At 45.0% G+C, this 27,913-nt stretch overlaps 1 protein-coding gene across 2 annotated transcripts in view; it reads left to right on the plus strand.

Moving 5' to 3' along the window:
- Nucleotides 1-27,913, plus strand: part of nck2a (NCK adaptor protein 2a) — a 50,111-nt gene that overhangs the window by 15,765 nt on the left and 6,433 nt on the right. For both annotated transcript variants that reach the window (XM_042319887.1, XM_042319888.1), the window contains exon 2: nucleotides 10,794-11,038. In XM_042319887.1, coding sequence (XP_042175821.1) covers nucleotides 10,810-11,038 — 229 coding nt within the window. In that variant the 5' untranslated portion in view covers nucleotides 10,794-10,809. The remainder of the gene's footprint in view (nucleotides 1-10,793; nucleotides 11,039-27,913) is intronic.

The following is a 27,913-nucleotide window of genomic DNA, read 5'->3' on the forward strand; positions in this document are numbered from 1 at the left end:
TATATCTATAATTCCATGTGTATAACTTGTATTTTCATCTACATTTATGATTTGTATTTCTGTTGAATTGATGTGGCTATGCAAAATCACTGGATGTTTTTGGAACTAGTGAACGTAACACTCCAATGTAAACTATATAAATATTAACTTTATCAAACAAAACATACATGTATTGTGTAACATGAAGTCCTATGAGTGTCATCTGATGAAGATCATCAAAGGTTAGGGATTAATTTAATCTCTTTGTGCTTTTTGTGACTCCTCTCTTTGGCTGGAAAAATGGCTGGGTTTTTCTGTGAGTTGGTGGTCACCTAACGTAATCGTTTGTGGTGCTTTCGCTGTAAAGCCTATTTGAAATCGGACACTGGTGGGATTAGCAACAAGAGTACCTTTTTTAAAACGGTATAAAATACTCCATATACCCATCAGCAACCCCAGCTAATGAAGTCTCTGAAACCCTTAACAAATGGTTGCAGTCTGTTTTGGAATGCGTCGCCAATAATTAACTGGTCCTGGACATCTCTCAAACTAAGAGCATTGTATTTGGAACAAATCACTCCATAAGTTCTAGACCTCGGCTGAATCTGGTAATGAATGGTGTGGCAGAACAAGTTGAGACTAAATTACTTGGTGTTACCTTAGATTGTAAATTGTCATGGTCAAAACATATAGATTCATTGGTTACTTACTGGAGACCTCTTCAACCCTCGCCTATCATAGTACCAGCCCTAGAGACCTCTTCAACCCTCGCCTATCATAGTACCAGCCCTAGAGACCTCTTCAACCCTCGCCTATCATAGTACCAGCCCTAGAGACCTCTTCAACCCTCGCCTATCATAGTACCAGCCCTAGAGACCTCTTCAACCCTCGCCTATCATAGTACCAGCCCTAGAGACCTCTTCAACCCTCGCCTATCATAGTACCAGCCCTAGAGACCTCTTCAACCCTCGCCTATCATAGTACCAGCCCTAGAGACCTCTTCAACCCTCGCCTATCATAGTACCAGCCCTAGAGACCTCTTCAACCCTCGCCTATCATAGTACCAGCCCTAGAGACCTCTTCAACCCTCGCCTATCATAGTACCAGCCCTAGAGACCTCTTCAACCCTCGCCTATCATAGTACCAGACCTAGAGACCTCTTCAACCCTCGCCTATCATAGTACCAGCCCTAGAGACCTCTTCAACCCTCTCCCATCTATCCTCCTCCACCTCTTAAAATCACCACACCTACACCAGCCCTAGAGACCTACTGCATCTGGTCTCCCAGGTGTGCACAGCACTGGGGCTAGTGAGAGAAACCAGCCCTAGAGACCTCTTCAACCCTCGTTCAAGTACCAGCCCTAGAGACCTATCCTGGCCCTAGGACCTTTGTGCCTTTCTGTTTGCTTGTGTGATGACCAGCCCTAGAGACGAGAGTTTGTTTGTTGCATCTGAAGCTAAATCTATATCCACATTGATTCTGGGGTTCAGACTATGGTTTCTTCCTTCTATACACAGGTGTGTGTGTGTGTGTGTGTGTGTGTGTGTGTTCAATTCACCTGGCATTGTGGGTGTCATTTGTGTTGAGTGACATAGTTAGGAGCTCTACTGCTAAATCAGAGATCCATGCATCATGTGTTTTGTTTTGACGGGTGTTTTAGCAGCCAGTCACTGTGAAAAGGACACATCCTGACCTGTAGGGAATTGGAGGTTAAACATTAGCTGAGGGGAACCTGCAGGCAACTGGAGACCAGTGGCATCACATTTCCTCTGTGTGCTGAGTGTGTACAGTATGAGCAGTCTGCAGCCCCCCTGAGCTTAGTCCTCTGAGCTAACAGTGGTGCTTACACCAGCAGATCTCTGTTCTACTCCACAGTTTCTTTTCCATTCCTATACACCTGAGGGGTGTGCAGCGTGTGTGATCAACATGGACAGTAATCTTCTCGATGTTCAAGGGATGGGTTTTCCATAGGGCATGATTTCCTCCCATGTTTCCATCATTCTCTTCTGGGTATGTGTTTGTCTTTAACTCAGGGTATATCATCAGAATAATCTCAGGGCTAATCCTGTGGTGACATGGTGCCTTGTGCAGGGATGAAAACCTTTCGGTGATATTCGCGGTTTTGATCACAATTGGTCGTCCATGTGAATTGTGCAGATCCATAAAAAAACGTGTGTGGGGTCTGACAAAGAACGCAGACGCAGAGTGTATCACCCCATTGAGCTATATAAGAGGTGCAAACGGATTGTCTTCCTGGGACAATCTCAATACTCGTGTCCTCCACACCTTCTCAAAACACATTGGAGGAGAAGGTCAGAGGGGACAGAACTCTGGTTTTCTCATCCAATGGGTTTTGAGGAGAGAGGACGCAAAGGAGTATGCCGTTGATATTCTCCCACTATATGCTCACTAACCTTACCTTCTCTGGCGGCTGTGTCATCACGCGCTCTTAACAAAAACACTGAATAGCAGTTTGGCTTAGAATACTGACACGACTGCGAACGCAAACAAATGAATGTGAACAGAACAAAACAGTGGTACCAAGTAGGCTCCGTAAACACAATATCAGATGGATAAAGACATGTCACAATCTATATTTAGACCAGTGATCTTAACCGTAAACTAAATATCAGATGGATAAAGGCATGACACAATCTATATTTAGGCCAGTGATATTAACAGTAAACACTATCAGATGGATAAAGGCATGACACAATCTATATTTAGACCAGTGATATTAACCGTAAACTAAAGTTGAATGGAGATCCAAATCAGGAAAACACAGCCTGCTACAGTGAGATGCAGTCATGACCAGCTGTCTTTCCAAACAAATAGGCCTATAGGTCCTCTTCAGACATGGAAAATCCTGCCACCCTACACTTCAGTGGATTTAAATTTGACCCACGTAAAGAATTAATCCATGTCAGCATACCATAAACATGTTTCCTGAGTATTGAGATTATTCAAATATGTATTATGTACTTGTTGTTATATGCAACTATTACCTTTTTTGGACCGTCACTAGTTCTCATCCCTGCTTGTGGGAGGCACTATGATTGTTGGTGTGTTTGTCTGTGTGCCATTGATACACTTCAGATGTCCATTACTTTAAGTTACATTCAAACACATGACCTTAAGAAATCTAAGGAAATGGGCATCTGGTGTGACAGTGGCAGATGTATTTGAGTTGGGGAGAACCCCAAATATTTTACGATACACCTTTTTTCGTGATATCTAATTGGTCCCATCGCTGCAACTCCCATACGGACTTGGGAGAGGCAAAGGTCGAGCCATGCGTCCTCCGAAACAACCCTGCCAAGCCGCACTGCTTCTTGACACAACCAGGAAGCCAGACTCACTAATGTGTCGGACTGGCGACCGTGTCAGCGTGCATGAACCCGGCCCGTCAAAGGAAACATGCTAGCACCCGGCTAGGCAATGCGGATGCTCCAGGAGCCATGTTAACCCCAGCTGGTTGTGCCACAGAACCCTCTCCAGTACTGTAACTGACACCAACATAAAGGACAGTTTGCAGAAGTACAGTCATTGTGAATGAGGATTGTCTTGGATTTGCCTGGGTGGAGAGAGTGTAGGTACAATAATCAATGATGTTCAGTACACTGCTTTAGCCCACAGCCATGTGTGTTGTATTTCACCCTTTGGTTGACAATATGGCTGATTTACATTGGCACTCTGACAAACACACACACACGTACGTGTTCACCTCAGCATTACCCTCACTCTTCCAGACGGTACTAAACAAACTGAGCTGTACATCAAAGCTCTTGTTTTCTGTGCTTTGTATTGTGTGCCCAGGGACATGGAGGAAGGGACCATGCTGCCATCTCTCCTGGGGTAACATAGAGAATACATGATTAATTAACACTGTAATCTGGTACACTTCCGTTGAAGTGGTGAGAAATAAACAAAGGGAAGAGAAAAACATGCCAGTCACAAAACGATGGTAGTACAGTAGGAACCTGAGCGAGTCAAAGGTCACATCTAGAGACTGCAGGTGCAGTAGAGATACTCTTAATGATCGGCTATGAAAAGCCAACTGACATTTACTCCTGAGGTGCTGACCTGTTGCACCCTCTACAACCACTGTTATTATTATTATTATTATTTGACCCTGCTGGTCATTTATGAACATTTGAACATCTTAGCCATGTTCTGTTATCTTCACCTGGCACAGCCAGAAGAGGACTGGCCACCCCTCATAGCCTGGTTCCTCTCTAGGTTTTTTCCTAGGGCCTGGCCTTTCTAGGGAGTTTTTCCTAGCCACTGTGCTTCTACACCTGCATTGCTTGCTGTTTGGAGTTTTTAGGCTGGGTTTCTGTACAGCACTTTGATATATCAGCTGATGTAAGAAGGGCTATATAAATACATTTGATTTGAGTAAGTTAGCCCAAGAAGAGGGAGGGGTTAAGAATGTCCTGGGACGGACTACATTAAAATAAAATAGGACACTTACTCCAACGCCTGTACCTATTGCTTGACAACATTTTAAATCTAGACAGAGTTCAAGCCAACTCCATCTTGTACTATGAGTGTCCAGGCATTTTATTCTACTACACAATTTTACCTCACTTTGTTGCAGTCTGACCAGTGCGTAGAGGTAGGTGTGTGTGTGTGTGTGACCACCACGCCAACCGTAACCATGGAAACTCACTAAACGATGTCTCTCCCACTCGGGGGAAGAGAAAGAAATGACAGAACCAGAGTGAAAGTGAGAAATTGCTTGAAAATTTGGGAGTGAATGGAGTAAAGACTGAATGGAGAAAGATATAGGAATTCCATTTGTTTTAGTGAAGCTGGACATGTGAAAGTGCTGTCCAAGGCAGCTGACCGGGACTGGGTGGACCCAAGACACTGCCTACTCTTCTCTATGGGTGGAGAAGATGATGGAGAGGACAGTGATACTGTCTGAAAATAATGACCTCCCTGCTTTTTGAAGCACTGAGGTGGCGGGCTGTCGCAGAAAGACAACTATATATACTTTAGAAACTTCAAATGTCGTCTTTTAGCTTTGGTGTATAACATTTGTAGAAATGCCATTTTCTGGTGCTGAAGAGAAGGACATGTAGAGCAGGTGTTTCTTAATCCGGGTCCTGGGGACCCAACGGGTGCACGGTTTTTCCATAGCACTTCCTACCTAAATCCATTAATCAACTCTTCAAACCTTTAATTAGTGATATCAGATGTTTGTCCCCAGGACCACGATTTAAGAAACACCTGGCATAGAGTATGGTTATTTCAGTCTTAGCGCTTACTTATGCTCTCAGTCCATTTTGCTGTACAGGCTTTTGTCAGCGATACGGTTTAATCACAGTAGCTTTGATCAGGACTTACAATAGCTTAATTCGATAAGTCCCTCTTCCTGCTGTATTTTATCCCCATGACGTAGCCGGCTGAATGACTGCAGGCCTGGGCCTCGTTCTGTGGTCTGAGAATTCTGTCAGAAGCTCAAGCTAACTCCTCGGGGTCTATTTTGAGCAGGCACTTGAAAGGACGGCATGATGTCTTCCTTTTGGGACCTCCCTGAGCCATCAAAGTCTTGGGTCTGTTGACAGTTTTTAGCCTGTCCTCTTTGATGACATCAAACACGGTAGTCATTTTCTGCCGCTCAAAATGAAGAGGAGCACCAACCTCAGAGAGAGAGAGAGAGAGAGAGATGGGTCTAGCCAACTGCATTACATACCACACCCCTGATGTGTGTGCGCGCGCACACACACACACACACACACACACACACACACACACACACACACGTGTCCCGTTTAGTGTTTCAGGCCAGGCGTGAACAAAGTGGTAGGGCATGACTGTGGCAATGGGCTCACTATAAAACACATCATTAACATTGACAGTGTTCCAATGAATTTGGCCATGATGACGAGGGCTTTGACCTGCTTTCAGCACCCATTGTCAACCCGCCAAAGCAGTCTGTTGTGGGTGCTGCTAGTAGGCCCCTCCACAGTGAACCGATGGGTCTATAGGAGTACCAGGAGCTGTTTCCTTATACTGCGGTGTATTCATTCAGGATGCTTCAAAGGCGCCAGCCACCCCAATTCATTCCTCAGTGCTAGGAGCTGGTCACTGGCTGGAGATCAACCAGTTCCCTCTACCTCAGTTTTAGAAATGACCCAAAGAAAACACCACCAAAACAAATCAAAGTGTTGGGAAAAGGGGAGAATAGTTTGTTCCCCTGGGTCTTCCTTTGACTGTGTTTTTGACCTGAATGCCAAATGCGGAGAGCTGTGCCAGTCTTGTTTCTTTTTTTTAATCCTCTTCTACTATCTCTGTGATGTGATGAAAAGGCCTGAGGTTTTTTTTCTCTCCCCGTCAGTGAAGAACTGTGAAGTGCTGGAGTAGTTCAATTCAGCACTCTGTCACTTCTCTTCGTCTTTCCACTCTCAATAGAGGGATGGAGGGTCAGGGGGGAGCAGTCTCCCTCTCTTTCTCCTATTCTCCCTTATTTTTAACCATGTGTCTTCCCAGTTTCTTCCCAATTTGATCCTTTTAAAGACAATCTGACAATAGCAGGCAGACATAAATGACAATGCAGCTGAAACTTGATGGCTGTAGTAAAAGAGTAATGAAATACATTTAGTTAGATACTAAAGCTTTGCCTGGAATGCGGACGTCAGCTGTAACACATCTAGACCAGAACTGAGGTGCGTCGGCACTGTAACACATAGAACTGAGGTGCGTCGGCACTGTAACACATAGAACTGAGGTGCGTCGGCACTGTAACACATAGAACTGAGGTGCGTCGGCACTGTAACACATAGAACTGAGGTGCGTCGGCACTGTAACACACAGAACTGAGGTGCGTCGGCACTGTAACACATAGAACTTAGGTGCGTTGGCACTAACACATAGAACTGAGGTAAGCTGATAGTGTGTGAGGCACAGTAGTGTGTGTGTATAGTGAGAGTAGTGATGGGGGGGATCTATACCGTTTTAGTCAAAATGTGAGACTGTCAGCGCGTGTGTTTAGTGAGACTGTCGGCGCGTGTGTTTAGTGAGACTGTCGGCGCGTGTGTTTAGTGAGACTGTCGGCGCGTGTGTTTAGTGAGACTGTCGGCGCGTGTGTTTAGTGAGACTGTCGGCGCGTGTGTTTAGTGAGACTGTCGGCGCGTGTGTTTAGTGAGACTGTCGGCGCGTGTGTGAATGCCCAGAGTGGAGGATTGATCTTATTAGAAGTAGCATCCCCATCACTCTCCCTAATGAGCCCGGTCGTCGGGGGAGGCTGAATAATCACCATGGATACAGAGGTAGCGGGGCCATCACACTGAGGGAGAACGAGCGTCATCTATCAGAACGCTGATGAACTGGGGAGGGAGGAGGATGGATCTTATTAGAAGTAGACCCCCATCACTACAAGAGCCCGGGAGGGAGGGTGGATAATCACCATGGATACAGAGGTGAGACCATCACAAGAGAGAACTAGGGTGGATCTATCAGAGGCTGACAGACTGGGGAGGGAGGATGGATGTTTCCGAGGTGAGACAGACTACAAGAGAAGGGAGGGAGGGTGGATGTTTCTGAGGTGAGACAGACTACAAGAGAAGGGAGGGAGGGTGGATGTTTCCGAGGTGAGACAGACTACAAGAAGGGCGAGTGGGTGAGACAGACTACAAGAGGGTGGAAGGTGGGTGGATGAGACAGACAAGAGAAGGGCGGGAGGGTGGATCAGAGACTACAAGAGAAGGGCGGGAGGGTGGATCAGAGACTACAAGAGGGCGGGAGGGTGGATCAGAGACTACAAGAGAGGGCGGGAGGGTGGACAGACTACAAGAGAAGGGAGGGAAGGTGGGTGGATGAGACAGACAAGAGAAGGGCGGGAGGGTGGATCAGAGACTACAAGAGAAGGGCGGGAGGGTGGATCAGAGACTACAAGAGAAGGGCGGGAGGGTGGATCAGAGACTACAAGAGAAGGGCGGGAGGGTGGATCAGAGACTACAAGAGAAGGGCGGGAGGGTGGATCAGAGACTACAAGAGAAGGGCGGGAGGGTGGATCAGAGACCAAGGTGAGACTGACTACAAGAGAAGGGCGGGTGGATGAGACAGACTACAAGAGAAGGTGGGCGAGTGGGTGAGACAGACTACAAGAGAAGGGCGGGAGGGTGGATAAGACCGACTACAAGAGATGGGAGGGTGGATGAGACCGACTACAAGAGAAGGGAGTGAGGGTGGGTGAGACCGATGGTTATTATCATACTCTTGTTACTGGTCTCATCCTTGTGTGAGGTTGATTTGGGATTGGTTGTGTGTGTAATTTTGATAGCAGACACTACTGCCCAATGATCGCCTGTGGACGAGGTTAAACGTGTGTGTAACTGTGTATACAGCTGTTCTGTAAGCCACATTGGTAACACCTCACCCCTCTCACTCAACCTTCTGCATTGTTCCCAAGGCAAGGACAGGCTCACAGGCAAGATTTGGCCTGCGCCCCTTCCCTTACCGGCTCTTCCTCCTCCTACCTGCTCTACCTGCTCTACCTCCTTTCTTTCAAATCTAACCCTGTCCAGGCCTGTTGGGGAAACCTGTTAGGTAGCTTTAGTGCATGCAAGCAGGGGCACATCCACTATATTACAATGGTTCTGATGCTACACAGATGCTGGTGTGGCAGTAGTCTGTCTCTCCAGTGACTGTGAGAAGAGACTAGTGGGACAGTAAAGCGTCTGATGTACTAGAAATGAGTGGCACTGTGCTAAAACATCCATATTCTTGACGGTGCATTAAGAAATGAGCCTGTCATGGATAGTTTAATATCCTGTCTTTAAAAAAACACAATTTATGAAATACAGTGGGCTATATCCGAAGATCTAAATCTTTCCAGCTGTAATGGGATCTTTTATGTGGTGTAATCGTGTGTCTCCGCTTCTCTTGAGTTTTACGGTCCTGTGTGGCAGAGCTTCATCAGTGAATTGCCCTCATTAAAGAATAGTGTCAAAGACGATATGAGAAAGGGAATGTGTGATCCCAAGTGTCTTTCCCCCTGTGGGTCTGTCTCTAGAACACTCCAGTGTTTTGACTGCCTGCCAGTCAGCCAGCCAGCCCAGTCAGCCAGCCAGCCCTGTCAGTCAGCCAGCCAGCCTGTTAGCCTGCCAGCCAGCCCAGTCAGCCAGCCCAGTCAGCCAGCCCAGTCAGCCAGCCCGCCAGCCAGCCTGCCAGCCCAGCCCTATGTTTAACCACCGGCCGTTAGCTAAGTTTCACACAGCAAGGGTTTAGCAGTTGTCTGTCTCTGTCGCTCTCGCACTCTTTCACCATGAATATGTAATCAGGCCATTACTTTGCAACGTGCATTTTTAAACAACGACTACCTCCTCACAGTAGAATAGTGTTACTATACTATTTACCTGCAGGTCAGGACAACAGAAGGGAGGCTGTGATTGATTCGGGCTTGTTTATTGCTCCTCCAGGTTTGGATTGAAAGAGGTAGACCTGGGCTGTCTCAACACAAGATGTAATGCATCAAAAGTAGACTGTTTTTAGTATTTCACTTTTTAAAAAATGATCATATTTGGAGACGAGGTTGACTATTGTAGAACATTAGTGTTATTGTGTGAATTACTTCTCTCCCTCTTGTTCTTCTATGCGATCATCTCCGTTTCATGTTTACAAGGCGGCTCTTCCGTTGTTTATTTGACAGTTGTTTCCCAGCAGCAGTGGTTGAACTCTGGCGGAACGTTCTAAACAGACGCTGAATCAGGATTTGTTTCATTCCACTGGCATGTGGGACCCAGAGAATTTCATTAGGCTGTTATGGGAAGACTTGATGGAACAGAACACTGAGACTGAGCACACCTGGCCGGCTCTCATAAATATAGACATTTAATATGGTGTTGTGTTCATAAATATAGACATTTCATCTCATAAATATAGACATTTAATATGGTGTTCATCTCAGTCACAAACACTCCCCAACACGCAGGCATTCAGTCACACACACAGAAACACTCCCCAACACGCAGGCAGTCAGTCACACACACACAGAAACACTCCCCAACACGCAGTCAGTCACACACACAGAAACACTCTCCAACACGCAGGCAGTCAGTCACACACACACAGAAACACTCCCCAACACGCAGGCAGTCAGTCACACACACACAGAAACACTCTCCAACACGCAGGCAGTCAGTCACACACACACACAGAAACACTCCCCAACACGCAGGCAGTCAGTCACACACACACACAGAAACACTCCCCAACACGCAGGCAGTCAGTCACACACACACACAGAAACACTCCCCAACACGCAGGCAGTCAGTCACACACACAGAAACACTCCCCCCAACACGCAGGCAGTCAGTCACACACACAGAAACACTCCCCAACACGCAGGCAGTCAGTCACACACACACACAACACAGAACACACTCCCCAACACGCAGGCAGTCAGAAACAACACACACACACAGAAACACTCCCCAACACGCAGGCAGAAACACTCCCCAACACGCAGGCAGTCACTCACACACACAGAAACACTCCCCAACACGCAGGCAGTCAGTCACACACACAGAAACACTCCCCAACACGCAGGCAGTCAGTCACACACACAGAAACACTCCCCAACACGCAGGCAGTCAGGTGCGCATACAATACATGTCTGAATGTACGGATACATGCTCACCCTTCCATGTACGTTCAGCTGTAAAGTAGTGTGTGTGACTGTTCACCTGATTCGTGTCCTGCATGGTGAACTGGAGCATGCATACTCCCTGCAGACAATCAGTCTCTCGGTCTTAGGTCTAATTTGGGGTTGATGTGTAACTTCCACTCTTCTCTCTCTTTCCAGGGGGACTCCATGAAAGATGACGGAGGAGGTGACAGTTGTAGCCAAGTGGGACTACACGGCCCAGCAGGACCAGGAACTTGACATCCGGAAGAATGATCGGCTTACTCTGCTGGACGACAGCAAGACTTGGTGGAGGGTGAGGAACGCCTCAAACCAGACCGGCTATGTCCCCTCCAACTACGTAGAGCGCAAGAACAGCCTGGTGAAGAAGGCCTCTCTGGTCAAGAACCTCAAAGACACACTGGGTAAGAGTGTTGGGGCTGAGTTTATCAGTATGTTGTTGGTGGTAGTTTATCAGTATGTTGTTGGTGGTAGTTTATCAGTATGTTGTTGGTGGTAGTTTATCAGTATGTTGTTGGTGGTAGTTTATCAGTATGTTGTTGGTGGTAGTTTATCAGTATGTTGTTGGTGGTAGTTTATCAGTATGTTGTTGGGGGTAGTTTCAGTGTGTTGTTGGGGGTAGTTTCAGTGTGTTGTTGGGGGTAGTTTGTCTGTGTTGTTGGGGGTAGTTTCAGTGTGTTGGTGGTCGGTGGTAGTTTCAGTGCGTTGGTGGTCTGGTGGTAGTTTCAGTGCGTTGGTGGTCGGTGGTAGTTTCAGTGCGTGGTCGGTGGTAGTTTCAGTGCGTTGGTGGGTGGTAGTTTCAGTGCGTCGGTGGTAGTTTCAGTGCGTTGGTGGTCGGTGGTAGTTTCAGTGCGTCGGTGGCCGGTGGTAGTTTCAGTGCGTCGGTGGTCGGTGGTAGTTTCAGTGCGTCGGTGGTCGGTGGTAGTTTCAGTGCGTCGGTGGTAGTTTCAGCGCGTCGGTGGTCGGTGGTAGTTTCAGTGCGGTCGGTGGTAGTTTCAGCGCGTCGGTGGTCGGTGGTAGTTTCAGCGCGTCGGTGGTCGGTGGTAGTTTCAGCGCGTCGGTGGTCGGTGGTAGTTTCAGCGCGACGGTGGTCGGTGGTAGTTTCAGCGCGTCGGTGGTCGGTGGTCGTTTCAGCGCGTCGGTGGTCGTTTCAGCGCGTCGGTGGTCGGTGGTCGGTGGTCGGTGGTCGTTTCAGCGCGTCGGTGGACGGTGGTCGTTTCAGCGTGTCGGTGGTCGTTTCAGTGTGGTGGTGGTGGTCGTTTCGGTGTGGTGGTCGTTTCGGTGTGTTGGGGTCAGTGCGGCGGCGGCGGGGTTATCGGCGGCGGCGGGGTTATCAGCGGCGGCGGGGTTATCGGTGCGGCGGCAGGCGTGGTAGTATATCAGCTCTCCTCTATTTTGTCAATCCCCTCTACACAACCGCTAGAAATTGATGAGGTCATTATTAACCCTTCTCCTGAATTGTATGTGTGTGTCCCACTCTGGTACTGGGGCTGGATGTGAGCCTCTTACTTTACAGAGCAGCTATCCACCAGCATCTCAGGAACCGTGTTCAGCTGGCCATCTCTGAGTTGCAACAGCTTGGTGTCTGTATGTCCTCACAGTGTTCAGCTGGCCATATCTGAGTTGCCACAGCTTGGTGTCTGTATGTCCTCAGTGTTCAGTTGGCCATCTCTCGGAGTTGCCACAGCTTGGTGTCTGTATGTCCTCACATTAACTTCTTGCGTCGAGCCATCCCGGATCCGGGATCGTGAATACAGCCTCAAGCTCATTACCATAACGCAACGTTAACTATTCATGAAAATCGCAAATGAAATGAATATGCTAGCTCTCAAGCTTAGCCTTTTGTTAACAACACTGTCATCTCAGATTTTCAAAATATGCTTCTCAACCATTGCAAAATAAGCATTTGTGTAACAGCTAGCGCTGCTAGCGTAGCATTTAGCGTTAGCATCAGCAGACAACATTTTCACAAAAACCAGAAAATCATTCAAATAAAATCATTACCTTTGAAGAACTTCAGATGTTTTCAATGAGGAGACTCTCAGTTAGATAGCAAATGCTCAGTTTTTCCCGAAAGATTATTTGTTTAGGAGAAATTGCTCCGTTTGGTGCGTCACGTTTGGCTACCAAAAAAAAAACGAAAATTCAGTCTTCAAAACGCCGAACTTTTTTCCAAATTAACTCCATAATGAAACATGGTAAACGTTGTTTAGAATCAATCCTCAAGGTGTTTTTCACATATCTCTTCATGATATATCGTTCGTTGAAAGCCGCCTCTCTCCTCTCAATCACTGGATGACTGCGTGCAGCTTGTAGATTACGCACCAATTTAGACAAAGGACACCGGGGGGACCCCTGGTAAATGTAGTCTCTTATGGCGAATCTTCCAATGATATGCCTACAAATACGTCACAATGCTGCAGACACCTTAGAGAAACGATAGAAAGGGCAGGCTCATTCCCGGCGCATTCACAGCCATATAAGGAGACAATGGAAAACAGAGCTTCAAAAATTCTGCCCATTTCATGGTTGAAGTTTCATCTTGGTTTCGCCTGTAGCATGAGTTCTGTGGCACTCCACAGATAATATCTTTGCAGTTTTGGAAACCTTAGAGTGTTTTCTTTCCAAAGCTGCCAATTATATGCATAGTCGAGCATCTTTTCGTGACAAAATATTGCGCTTAAAACGGGCACGTTTTTTAATCCATAAATTAAAAGAGCGCCCCCTATATCCAAGAATTTAATAATACAAGCACTCATTCACGTGTGACCTGTGAGTGTAAAGGTCGTGCACCTGTCCCAGGTTTGTCAGCATTCCTCTTCACAGGTTTCCGGTTGGAAAGATTCCTAGTTTAGAGTTAAGGGTTCAGGATAATGCGTGTAACGTCATGAAAACTGCTCCGCACACTACAGGATTATGGTAGATTAAATGTTATCCAAACGTGATCCTGTCTCTGGGCTGGTGGAGACTGAAGAGACGTTGTCCTGTTATCTCTCGCCATCTCCTTGCTCCCTTGCTCCCTTTTTTATGCCTTTTCATATACTCATACACATTTAGCTGAACTGTGAACTCTAGCGTGCACCAGAGAGAGAGACAGGGAGTTGAGCACACAGGGCATTAGTATGGAGTCCCCCCCCCCCTTGTTGCTGTAACAGCCTCCACGCTTCTCGGAAGGCTTTCACTAGATGTTGGAACATTGCTGTGGGACTTGCTGCCATTCAGACACGAGCATTAGTGAGGTCAGGCACCGATGTTGTGAGATTATCCCTGGCTTGCAGTCGGCATTCCAATTCTTCCCGAAGGTGTTTGATGGAGTTGAGGTCAGGGCTCTGTGCAGGCCGTTCAAGTTCTTCCACACCGATCTCAACAAACCATTTATGTATGGACCTTGCTTTGTGCTCTGCGGAATTGTCATGCTGAAACCGGAAAGGGCTTTCTCCAAACTTTTGCCACAAAGTTGGAAGCACAGAATCGTCCAGAATGGCGCTGTAGCGTTAAGATTTCCCTTCACTGGAACTAAGAGGCCTAGCCCTTTACAGTTGTCACTATGCATTGGGGAAGGAGGTGTTCTCCAGACATCAACCAAATCATCACTCCAGAGAATGTGTTTCCACTGCTCCAGAGACCAATGGCGGTGATCGTTACACCACTCCAGCCGATGCTTGGCATTGCGCATGGTGATCTTAGGCTTGTGTGCAGCTGCTCTGCCATTAAAACCCATTTCATAAAGCTCCCGATGAACCGCTCTTGTGCTTCCAGAGGCAATTTGGAACTCAGTAGTGAGTGCAACCAATGACAGATGATTTTTACGTGCTACGCGCTTCAACACTCGTTCTATGAACTTGTGTGGCCTACCACTTAGTGGCTGACCCGTTGTTGCTCCTAGACGTTTCCATGTCACAATAACATAACTTACAGTTGACCGGGGCAGCTCTAGCAGGGCAGAAATTTGACGAACTGACTTGTTGGAAAGTTGGCATCCTATGAAGGTGCCACATTGAAAGTCACTGAGCTCTTCAGTAAGGCCATTCTACTGCCAATGTTTGTCTATGGAGATTGCATGGCTGTGTGCTTGATTTCACACTTGAAATAGACTAATCCACTCATTTTGAAGGGGTGTTTCCATACTTTTGTGCATATATAGTGTACGTCTTCTCTGCTTGTGGGAGAGCGAGAGAGAAGTTTAGATTGAGAGAGAGGCGCACACAGACATACAGAGAAAGAGAGGGGGGAGGAGGCTATGCGAGGGGATGGGTAGTCTGTTTCAGACACATATTCCCCTCTGCCCCGAGGGACGGCGCCATCAGACTGTGGGCCAACACTGCACAGCCTGTCACTCGCCAGCACTGAGTCAGGACTGTGTGTGCGTGGGGAGTGCTCACGATGTGCACAGATCTAGCTTCTTTCTCTTGCCATGAATCTCAAAATATTTCTAGCAATAAGAAAACTAATTCTAGAGGCACTGAACCAACACTCATCCACAAACATTCTCACCTTCTCTGCTATCCCCTACACACTGTTATTCTGACACCAATGTGAGTGTATCCATAATTGAAGGGATGTCTCTATATGCCCGTTAAAGAGATGTGGCTGAGTCATTGAAGTCTTGTCTGCAGGCCAGTAAACCAGCTTCAGAGTGAGGTCTCTAAACAAAGCAATGCACTTGCCCACCCACCAACCATCAGGGCATGATGCGCTAGCCTGATGGTGTTGCAGCCTGTGGTGAAACCAAGAAACGACTAGCTATCCGCGTCTGTTATTGAATTTTACATTATGGCCAGGTTCTACTTCAACCCCTAGCATTTCAAAATGTTGTATTTCATCATAAATCAATGTTTGGATGGTGAGGGTTCGTCAGTATCTTCTAATGCGTCTTATTTTGTGTGTGCGCACATGCATGCCGGCCCGCCTAGTAAAGTAAGCACTCAAAGCTATGTTTCCTCTTTCTCCAGTCAGTACTGCATGTTTTGCCGTATCCTGGGTTGTTCTTCCTGAAGGGAGAAGCCCAGTAGCATTGATACAAAATGGCTGTGCAGGGGGCAACCATCTCCCCACTGAGCCAAAATGGCTTCCTCACTTGTTTATTCTTGTCTTTTTCTTTTTTAACTTTTGCCCCATTTTTCTCATCTCTCTGACAGATATAGGGTGTACAGTACACACTGTCGTGGTGCCTGTCTGCCCATAATGTTTGTGAAAACATAACTCGCTGGATGGTTATGGACTGAGCACATACAGTAGCAAATCAAATCAAATTTTATTTGTCACATACACATGGTTAGCAGATGTTAATGCGAGTGTAGCGAAATGCTTGTGCTTCTAGTTCCGACAATGCAGTAATAATCCAACAAGTAATCTAGCTAACAATTCCCCCCAAAAAACTACTGTCTTATACACAGTGTAAGGGGATAAAGAATATGTACATAAAGATATATGAATGAGTGATGGTAAAGAGCAGCTTAGGCAAGATACAGTAGATGGTATCGAGTACAGTATATACATATGAGATGAGTATGTAAACAAAGTGGCATAGTTAAAGTGGCTAGTGATACATGTATTACATAAGGATGCAGTAGATGATATAGAGTACAGTATATATGTATACATATGAGATGAATAATTTAGGGTATGTAAACATTATATTAGGTAGCATTGTTTAAAGTGGCTAGTGATATATTTTACATCATTTCCCATTATTAAAGTGGCTGGAGTTGAGTCAGTGTGTTGGCAGCAGCCACTCAATGTTAGTGGTGGCTGTTTAACAGTCTGATGGCCTTGAGATAGAAGCTGTTTTTCAGTCTCTCGGTCCCAGCTTTGATGCACCTGTACTGACCTCGCCTTCTGGATGATAGCGGGGTGAACAGGCAGTGGCTTGGGTGGTTGTGGTCCTTGATGATCTTTATGGCCTTCCTGTAACATCGGGTGGTGTAGGTGTCCTGGAGGGCAGGTAGTTTGCCCCCGGTGATGCGTTATGCAGACCTCACTACCCTCTGGAGAGCCTTACGGTTGTGGGCGGAGCAGTTACCGTACCAGGCGGTGATACAGCCCGCCAGGAAGCTCTCGATTGTGCATCTGTAGAAGTTTGTGAGTGCTTTTGGTGACAAGCCGAATTTCTTCAGCCTCCTGAGGTTGAAGAGGCGCTGCTGTGACTTCTTCACGATGCTGTCTGTGTGAGTGGACCAATTCAGTTTGTCTGTGATGTGTATGCCGAGGAACTTAACTTACTACCCTCTCCACTACTGTTCCATCGATGTGGATAGGGGGGTGTTCCCTCTGAAGTCCACAATCATCTCCTTAGTTTTGTTGACGTTGAGTGTGAGGTTATTTTCCTGACACCACACTCCGAGGGCCCTCACCTCCTCCCTGTAGGCCGTCTCGTCGTTGTTGGTAATCAAGCCTACCACTGTTGTGTCGTCCGCAAACTTGATGATTGAGTTGGAGGCGTGCGTGGCCACGCAGTCGTGGGTGAACAGGGAGTACAGGAGAGGGCACAGAACGCACCCTTGTGGGGCCCCAGTTTTGAGGATCAGCGGGGTGGAGATGTTTTTGCCTACCCTCACCACCTGGGGGCGGCCCGTCAGGAAGTCCAGTACCCAGTTGCACAGGGCGGGGTCGAGACCCAGGGTCTCGAGCTTGATGACGAGCTTGGAGGGTACTATGGTGTTGAATACCGAGCTGTAGTCGATGAACAGCATTCTCACATAGGTATTCCTCTTGTCCAGATGGGTTAGGGCAGTGTGCAGTGTGGTTGAGATTGCATCGTCTGTTGACCTATTTGGGCGGTAAGCAAATTGGAGTTGGTCTAGGGTGTCAGGTAGGGTGGAGGTGATATGGTCCTTGACTAGTCTCTCAAAGCACTTCATGATGACGGAAGTGAGTGCTACGGGGCGGTAGTCGTTTAGCTCAGTTACCTTAGCTTTCTTGGGAACAGGAACAATGGTGGCCCTCTTGAAGCATGTGGGAACAGCAGACTGGTATAGGGATTGATTGAATATGTCCGTGAACACACCGGCCAGCTGGTCTGCGCATGCTCTGAGGGCGCGGCTGGGGATGCCGTCTGGGCCTGCAGCCTTGCGAGGGTTTAAATGTTTTACTCACCTCGGCTGCAGTGAAGGAGAGTCCGCATGTTTTCGTTGCAGGCCATGTCAGTGGCACTGTATTGTCCTCAAAGCGGGAAAAAAAGTTATTTAGTCTGCCTGGGAGCAAGACATCCTGGTCCGTGACTGGGCTGGTTTTCTTCTTGTAGTCCGTGATTGACTGTAGACCCTGCCACATACCTCTTGCGTCTGAGCCGTTGAATTGAGATTCTACTTTGTCTCTATACTGACGCTTAGCTTGTTTGATAGCCTTGCGGAGGGAATAGCTGCACTGTTTGTATTCTGTCATGTTACCAGTCACCTTGCCCTGATTAAAAGCAGTGGTTCACGCTTTCAGTTTCATGCGAATGCTGCCATCAATCCACGGTTTTAATCGTTGCTATGGGAACGACATCTTCAACGCACGTTCTAATGAACTCGCACACCGAATCAGCGTATTCGTCAATGTTGTTATCTGATGCAATACGAAACATATCCCAGTCCACGTGATGGAAGCAGTCTTGGAGTGTGGAATCAGCTTGGTCGGACCAGCGTTGGACAGACCTCAGCGTGGGAGCTTCTTGTTTTAGTTTCTGTCTGTAGGCAGGGATCAGCAAAATGGAGTCGTGGTCAGCTTTTCCGAAAGGAGGGCGGGGCACTGTGTGTTAATATCACTATGCTTTTACTGTAGCAATGTTTTAAAAATTTGACAGGCCACAACCTTTCAATGGGGAAGGGAAATAATAATATATATATATATACAGTGCCTTGCGAAAGTATTCGGCCCCCTTGAACTTTGCGACCTTTTGCCACATTTCAGGCTTCAAACATAAAGATATAAAACTGTATTTTTTTGAAAAGAATCAACAACAAGTGGGACACAATCATGAAGTGGAATGACATTTATTGGATATTTCAAACTTTTTTAACAAATCAAAAACTGAAAAATTGGGCGTGCAAAATTATTCAGCCCCCTTAAGTTAATACTTTGTAGCGCCACCTTTTGCTGCGATTACAGCTGTAAGTCGCTTGGGGTATGTCTCTCTCAGTTTTGCACATCGAGAGACTGAACTTTTTTCCCATTCCTCCTTGCAAAACAGCTCGAGCTCAGTGAGGTTGGATGGAGAGCATTTGTGAACAGCAGTTTTCAGTTCTTTCCACAGATTCTCGATTGGATTCAGGTCTGGACTTTGACTTGGCCATTCTAACACCTGGATATGTTTATTTTTGAACCATTCCATTGTAGATTTTGCTTTATGTTTTGGATCATTGTCTTGTTGGAAGACAAATCTCTGTCCCAGTCTCAGGTCTTTTGCAGACTCCATCAGGTTTTCTTCCAGAATGGTCCTGTATTTGGCTCCATCCATCTTCCCATCAATTTTAACCATCTTCCCTGTCCCTGCTGAAGAAAAGCAGGCCCAAACCATGATGCTGCCACCACCATGTTTGACAGTGGGGATGGTGTGTTCAGGGTGATGAGCTGTGTTGCTTTTACGCCAAACATAACGTTTTGCATTGTTGCCAAAAAGTTCAATTTTGGTTTCATCTGACCAGAGCACATGTTTGGTGTGTCTCCCAGGTGGCTTGTGGCAAACTTTAAACGACACTTTTTATGGATATCTTTAAGAAATGGCTTTCTTCTTGCCACTCTTCCATAAAGGCCAGATTTGTGCAATATACGACTGATTGTTGTCCTATGGACACAGTCTCCCACCTCAGCTGTAGATCTCTGCAGTTCATCCAGAGTGATCATGGGCCTCTTGGCTGCATCTCTGATCAGTCTTCTCCTTGTATGAGCTGAAAGTTTAGAGGGACGGCCAGGTCTTGGTAGATTTGCAGTGGTCTGATACTCCTTCCATTTGAATATTATCGCTTGCACAGTGCTCCTTGGGATGTTTAAAGCTTGGGAAATCTTTTTGTATCCAAATCCGGCTTTAAACTTCTTCACAACAGTATCTCGGACCTGCCTGGTGTGTTCCTTGTTCTTCATGATGCTCTCTGTGCTTTTAACGGACCTCTGAGACTATCACAGTGCAGGTGCATTTATATGGAGACTTGATTACACACAGGTGGATTGTATTTATCATCATTAGTCATTTAGGTCAACATTGGATCATTCAGAGATCCTCATTGAACTTCTGGAGAGAGTTTGCTGCACTGAAAGTAAAGGGGCTGAATAATTTTGCACGCCCAATTTTTCAGTTTTTGATTTTTTTTTTTAAAGTTTGAAATATCCAATAAATGTCGTTCCACTTCATGATTGTGTCCCACTTGTTGTTGATTCTTCACAAAAAATACAGTTTTATATCTTTATGTTTGAAGCCTGAAATGTGGCAAAAGGTCGCAAAGTTCAAGGGGGCCGAATACTTTCGCAAGGCACTGTATATACACACACACACACACACACACACACACACACAGTTGAAGTCGGAAGTTTGCATGCACTTAGGTTGGAGTCATTAACTTGTTTTTCAACCACTCCACAAATTTCTAGTTAATTAACAAACTATACTTTTGTCAAGTCGGTTAGGACATCTACTTTGTACATGACACAAGACATTTTTCCAACAATTGTTTAGACAGATTATTTCACTTATAATTCACTGTATCACAATTCCGGTGGGTCAGAAGTTTTTATACACTAAGTTGACTGTGCCTTACAACAGCTTGGAAAATTCCAGAAAATGATGTCATGGCTCTAAAAGCTTCTGATAGGCTAATTGACATCACTTGAGTCAATTGGAGGTGTACCTGTGGATGTATTTCAAGGTCTACCTTCAAACTCAGTGCCTCTTTGCTTGACATCATGGGAAAATAAAAATAAATCAGCCCGCTGTACTGCAGCGCCAGCTGTGCCACCAGAGACTCTGGGCACAATTGGTAAGGGAGGGGTTGGCCGGTAGGGATATCCTTGTCTCATCACTCAGCACCAGCGACTCCTGTGGCGGGCCGGGCGCAGTGCGCACTAACCAAGGTTGCCAGGTGCAAGGTGTTTCCTCTGACAAATTGGTGTGGCTGGCTTCCGGGTTGAATGTGCGCTGTGTTAAGAAGCAGTGCGTCCTGGTTGGGTTGTGTATCGGAGGACGCATGACTTTCAACCGTCGTCTCTCCCGAGCCCGTACGGGAGTTGTAGCGATGAGACAAGATAGTAGCTGCTAAACAATTGGATGCCATGAAATTGGGGTGAACTACGGGGTAAAATAAAAAAAATCTGCCTAGACCTCAGAAAAAAAATTGTAGACCTCCACAAGTCTGGTTCATCCTTGGGAGCAATTTCCAAAAACCTGAAGGTACCACATTCATCTGTAAAAACAATAGGATGTAAGTATAAACACCATGGGACCACATAGCCGTCATACCACTCAGGAAGAAGACGCGCTCTGTCTCCTAGAGATGAATGTAATTTTGGTGCGAAAAGTGCAAATCAATCCCAGAACAACAGCAAAGAACCTTGTGAAGATGCTGGAGGAAACGGGTACAAAAGTATCTTTATCCACAGTAAAACGAGTCCTATATCAACATAACCTCAAAGGCCATCTGAGCAAGTAAGAAGACACTGCTCCAAAACCACCATTAAAAAAAGCCAGACTAGGATTTGCAACTGCACATGGGGACAAAGATTGTACTTTTTGGAGAAATGTCTTCTGGTCTGATGAAACCAAAATAGAACTGTTTGGCCATAATGACCATCGTTATGTTTGGAGGAACATGGGGGAGGCTTGCAAGCCGAAGAACACCATCCCAACCGTGAAGCAGGTGGGTGGCATCATCATGTTGTGGGGGTGCTTTGCTGCAGGAGGGACTGGTGCACTTCACAATATAGATGGCATATATATAATATAAATATATATAAATAAATATATATAATATAGTCTGACCACAAGTCCGAGACCACTACATGATGACACAGCAATGTGTTTGATCAATAATAGATCACAGGAATGAATATATTTATTTATTTTAGGTTACAGTTCAAGCTATGTCTTCCAATGCTGTGACTGCTGTCGGCATCCAAAGATCATACATACAACTTGAATAAACGCTTGGCAGTAAAGACGACAGCAGTGGTTTAGCCGACAGGCGATACTGTATGGAGGCTCCTCAGGAGGAAGAGGGCCATCCTCAGTGAATTTCATATCAATTGTGAAACAAAGTTATCATTTTTAGATAACTATACTAAATATATTCACGTCACCAAATGATTGATTCAAAGTTTTGGCAGTAGCCTCAGCAGCACTCTGTAGGGTAGCACCATGGTGTGGTCGGAACACCGCTAGCTTCCTTCCTTCTCTGGGTACATTGACTTCAATATAAAGACGCTCATGGTTCTCACCCCCTTCCACAGTAATTACTTACAACTTCCGGAGGACGTTCTCCAACCTATCAGAGCTCTTGCAACATGAACTGACATGTTGTCCACTCAATCAAAGGATCAGAGAATGAATCTAGTACTGAAAGAAAAGCTACAGCTAGCAGGCACTGCAGTGCATAAAGTGTGGTTAGTAGTTAACTCGGAAAGACAATAGTTGAACAGTGAGAGGGAGAGAGTGAGAGACCCACAAAGAATAATTTGAAAACAAATTTGTTGAACTCCAATATCTATTGGGTAATATACCACCGTGTGCCTTCACAGCAGCAAAAACAAACCTGCTCCTACTGGCTTTTGCCAGATTCTGCCTTCACTCTCCTGAAGTTGCCGGTTATAGGCTGCATGAGGAGTCAGCAACCTTTCTCACGTGGAATGCTGGTTTATCTTAACATTTCTACCAATCTGCGTGGCATTTATGGTTTTCATAAGCACATTTCTGTGGAAGAGTTTCATTTACTTTGTCTTCCTATCTCAATCATTGTCATGTGGTTCATCAAAATTATATCTAAACGATAAGGATACAAACCTAAAAAGTAACTTCACTTCTATTTCCATTGCCAACTAGGTAAAAATAACCTACATAAAGCCAACAAATTAATACATTGCAGCCTACAGGTATAAAATACCCTGATAAAAATAAATGTCATATTGGCTACGCAGGGCCTATCTGCAATGAACTTGAAACATTGTATAAAATATGCTGGGCCCTCAGAGGTTCCTGAGCCAGTGAGTTTGGGACAGACACAGCTGTAGGCTATTTGCGCAAGGGAAAAGAGGTCATCAGGTAGGCCTGTTCTATGATGTTTCCACTGGATCAGAGCATACATTTTTTTCTCTTTCATCCTGAGTGGTTATTGAAAGGGAGAGAGCTGGAAAGATGTTTCCAATACATTGAGGAACTGTTGTCATTCTCAATGGATGTAAAAACAGACTTTGTTTTCTTGCTATCTGAGGTTACTTTGAGATGCTCCACTGCTCATTAGTAGTGCTGCATTAAGCCAATCAGAAACACTATCTGATCTCCAAATGGGCACATTTTATATGCCTACATTTGCACGCAGGACAGGTAGCCTATAGGCCTACTTCTATGTATAATCCGGTGCGTGTCCTTACTCAACATTCACAGAAGCGCTCCAAACAAAAGACCACACCTAAATTGGAAAAACCCCTAAAAGGAATTAAATAAATCAAAACTTGTTTCTCTCAAGTATATGTTGTGTGCTCTGCAAACAGTGTGTCCACTCCAACAACGAGAACGTTAGACTGGAATAATTATATATTGAATGCATTAACAGAAATGACTGTATTCTAACAAACATTATAGATGACATATTATAGGAATGAATGGTAAATGTACTTCTGGTGATATATGTAATGGGGAATTGACACTAACAATCAAATGCAAATAATTCACACAATGAAGTTGACTGTGACTGTTCACAAATTGGCAGGAGAGAGCACATCCCTGTGGCCACCGCAATGGATTAGTATCCTGAGATGTAATAGCCTCAGACATGTCTCCTGTGCCATAAAAAAAATATATTTACCTACCTCATGAAGCTGGTTGAGAGAATGCCAAGAGTATGCAAAGCTCTCATCAAGGCAAAGGATGGCTACTTAGAAGAATCTCAAATATTAAATATAAATTTAGATTTTAACACTTTTTTTGGTTACACATTCCATATGTGTTATTTCATAGTTTTGATGTCTTCACTATTATTCTACAATGTAGAAAATAGTAAAAATACAGAAACCCTCGAATGAGTAGGTGTGTCCACACTTCTGACTGGTACTCTATATTTGTTACGCAAATCTGTCGACCAACAGCCTATCGCCTAAACAATTGACCAGTCGACTAATTGGAGTCAGCCCTACTGATTTACAATTGACAGGTAATTAGTAACTGTAACGCATTACATTTTAAGTCTCTTACCTAGGGCTGTTGCGATGACCGTATTACCGCCACACCGGCAGTCATGAGTCTTAAGGCAGTCAAATTCCACGTGACCGTGTAGTCACGGTAATTAGGCTTCTTCAAGCTCTGATGCTGCTGAAGGTCATTAGTAGCCTACCAAACTTGCTAACTGCCTGGTTCTCAGCACTCTATTCTCCCTCTAATCACTCTGACATCAATGCAAATGTAATCAAAAATCTAATCAAACACTTCATGAGAGTCCATGAGCTCATGTTGCGCAACATTTCTATAGGCTATGCAATTGCGTGAGAAAACAGAGTGATGACCTCTATTAAAAAGAGGAGGATCCCATCAGCTTTCTATAGGCTAGGCCTACTATATTTATTTCTCAACTTTAGTAATATTAAGCACATTACTTATCTTTACAACAGGAGTATAGCCTACCAGGCTGGTATGAAAATGAACCACAGGAAAAGCATCCTCCATTCGCTATTTAAGTGCATAGATGACCTGTATTTTTTTTAAATCTCTGTCCCTGTTTTGAGACGGGTGCATGATAATGATCCGTTCTAAATCAAAACAAATTGCACACATTTTTTCGTATATGTGAAGACGAGCTTAAATCAAGAATTGTCTGATGGGTGACAATATAGCCTAGCTGGCATACATAAGCAGCACATGAGTTTCAAGTTTGGGGAAGATCATTTTCACCATAAAAAATGCACATTTTATAATAAATGCATTACATGCACAATCGTATTTGCGGTCACTTGATAATGGTGTTTTTCGCTAATGGAATATTCGTGCTTAGGGTACATTACAGCCATACAAAGGGGATGCCGCTGTGAAATCCGAGGCATTATCAAGTGCTTGTCAAATTGTGAATGAGAGACTGATGAAATTTGTACAGCCTCTGCAAAAAACAAAGCGTAGCTCATGCCTTTCAAGCAACTTCTTTTCAAATCGTTAGTCTCGTCATGCCGCCTTACAATGTATTAAAAACAAAACATAGCCCAACATTTGCAGAACAACTAAAGTTACATTAATAACTCTAAATTAAGCATATAGGAGGACCTATTTCTTTGTTAACCTCTCAACAAAAAATAGCCGCATGGTCGCACTCCCTCAAATCGTTTGGAGAAAATGTCCTTTATTTTATTCAGCATTGTTCAATTGTATTCAGCATTGTTCAATTGTATTCTTCATACTATAAAATAATGCCACGGCATTCTAAGCAAATCTTGTTTGTTTGCTAAATGAACTAGTCAGATCAGACAACTCAGAGTGCTATTCTGTCTAAAATAAATAATGGATTTATTGCGAAGTTGTAGGCTATATTTAATGGATTTATTAGACATTTTTAAATGTAGATGTTCCAAAGGTCTGCATCAGTGGCTTGTAGGTGATTAGTGGAAGCCAGGAGATGCTAAATGTGTTTGTTGATTAACGATCAATTATCGTGAGACTGACAGTTATTTGCTTGACAATCACCGGCTGACTAAATTTTGTGACCGCCACAGCCCTAATCCTACCCACCCTGTTGATATGCCAACCTCTGTGTCACTCTGGGTTGTTATTAAACATGCTGAGGTAGGGTTGTCATGGGTCAGGCTCCAGTGATGAATGAATAAGGATGGGGGGGAGAGAGAGAAAGATGGAGTGTGGAAGGAGGGAATAGACTGTTCCGCTGCCAACCAGCAGACCAGAGCCTTGAAGTGGAAATGAGGGAGATTGAGAGTGTGTGTTTCAGCTGAGCTGGGCTGTGTGGGTCTCGGGGGACTTTGTCTGCTGCCCTCGGCATATCTCTGCTCTCTACCCTGAGGCAGTCGACAGCTCAGTCTCTCCACGGGATGGCTTGAAGTAGGCCCAGGAGGAGAGGTTTCATGTTGTGTCACATCAAGTGGGGCAACACACACACACACTAATGAGTTGTTCCACCCATTCAGTGCCTTTTGAGAAGTGTAACTTTTTTTTAAACACTTTGAATGCATATGAATCTAAAATAGAAATATCTCTGCAATTGTTAATGTCATGCCCCCCCCCCTCCATTCTTGACTTTTCCTAAATAAGTATTTAACACACGTGTTAACATTAGCATTTTGATATCACAAACATCATTTGTGTTTATAGGCAGTTTTTAAGAGGACATTTTCCTGGAGCGCCAATAAAGGACTTTTTCAAATACTCCTCCAGAGTCACATGCACGTAAGACGTTTTGGTATATGGGGCGGCAGGGTAGCCTAGTGGTTAGAGCATTGGACTAGTAACTGGAAGGTTGCAAGTTCAAACCCCCGAGCTGACAAGGTACAAATCTGTCGTTCTGCCCCTGAACAGGCAGTTTACCCACTTCCTAGGCCGTCGTTGAAAATAAGAATTTGTTCTTATCTGACTTGCCTGGTTAAATAAAGGTAAAATAAATAAATAAAATCTGTGTTCTAAATAGTATCGAGGTTTCTAAAACACTTTACTCTCACATTGCGTACAGTAACATAAATAATGAAAATGCTGTTCTGTTCCTTTTGAAAGATATTTTTGCGTATTCTAGTGTTACCCAATCAGATTAGCATACAGTGCCCTTGGAAAGTATTCAGACCCCTTTTACTTTTTCAAATTTGTATTACGTTACAGCCTATTTCTAAAATAGTTTTAAAAAACAAACAAAAAACAAATCCTCAGCAATCTACACACAATACCCATAATGACAAAGTGAAAAATAAAATACAGAAATACCTTAAAACCTCTTAGAGCTACCCCCCCCGCCTGAAGACATACCCAAATCTAACAGCCTGTAACTCAGGCACAGGACCAAGGATATGCATATTCTTGGTACCATTTGAAAGACAACACTCTGAAGTTTGTGTAAATGTGAATTGAATGTAGGAGAATATAACACAATAGATCTGGTTTAGATAATACAATGAAAAAAAACATATGTTTATTATTGTTGTATCATCTTTAAAATGAACAAGATAAAACAAACATTCAGATAGGATGATGGGGACAATTTCAGTGGAAAACATAAGAGGGCAACAGTACTTGTGCAAAGTTTCAGAATGATAACTTCCAAAATGAGTGTGCTACATGACATTTATCATGAAGTGACCCTGGTGTCCCACATAAGTAGCCCAAATGTACCCAAGTGGCCAAATTGGTGAAGTTATACATTTTGAATGGAATAACTATATACAAAATACCAAAATGGTATTCTAACACACCACCCCAAAAATCTGAGGTTTGAGAGGTTAATTACATAAGTATTCAGACCCTTTGCACTGAGACTCAAAATTGAGCTCTGTCTGGTGCATCCTGTTCAAATTGATCATCCTTGAGATCTTTCTACAACTTGATTGAAGTCCACCTGGGGTAAATTCAATTGATTGGACATGATCTGTCAACTGTTGACAGTGCATGTCAGAGCAAAAACAAAGCCATGAGATTGAAGGAATTGTCCAGGATTGTGTCGTGGGTACAGATCTGGGGAAGGGTACCAAAACATTTCTACAGCATTGAAGGTCCCCAAGAACACAGTGGCCTCCATCATTCTTAAATTGAAGAAGTTTGGAACCACCAAGACTCTCTTGGCTCCAGAGTGGTGCAGTGGTCTAAGACACTGCATCCCAGCTGCATCGCATCCGGCCGTGACTGGGATTCCCATAGGGCAACACATAATTGGCCCAGCGTCGTCCGGGTTTGTCCAGGGTAGGCCGTCATTGTAAATAAGAATTTGTTCTTAACTGACTTGCCTAGTTGAATAAAAATAATTATAGCTGGCCGCCCGGCCAAATTGACCAATCAGGCTAGAAGGGCCTTGGTCACAGATTTCCTCTGGACATTGGAGAACAGAAGGACAACCATCTCTGCAGCACTTCACCAATCAGTCCTTTATGGTAGAGTGGCCAGACGGAAGCCACTCCTCAGTAGC

The sequence above is a fragment of the Oncorhynchus tshawytscha genome, linkage group LG03 (genome assembly GCF_018296145.1).
Source record: "Oncorhynchus tshawytscha isolate Ot180627B linkage group LG03, Otsh_v2.0, whole genome shotgun sequence".
Lineage (NCBI taxonomy): Eukaryota > Metazoa > Chordata > Actinopteri > Salmoniformes > Salmonidae > Oncorhynchus > Oncorhynchus tshawytscha.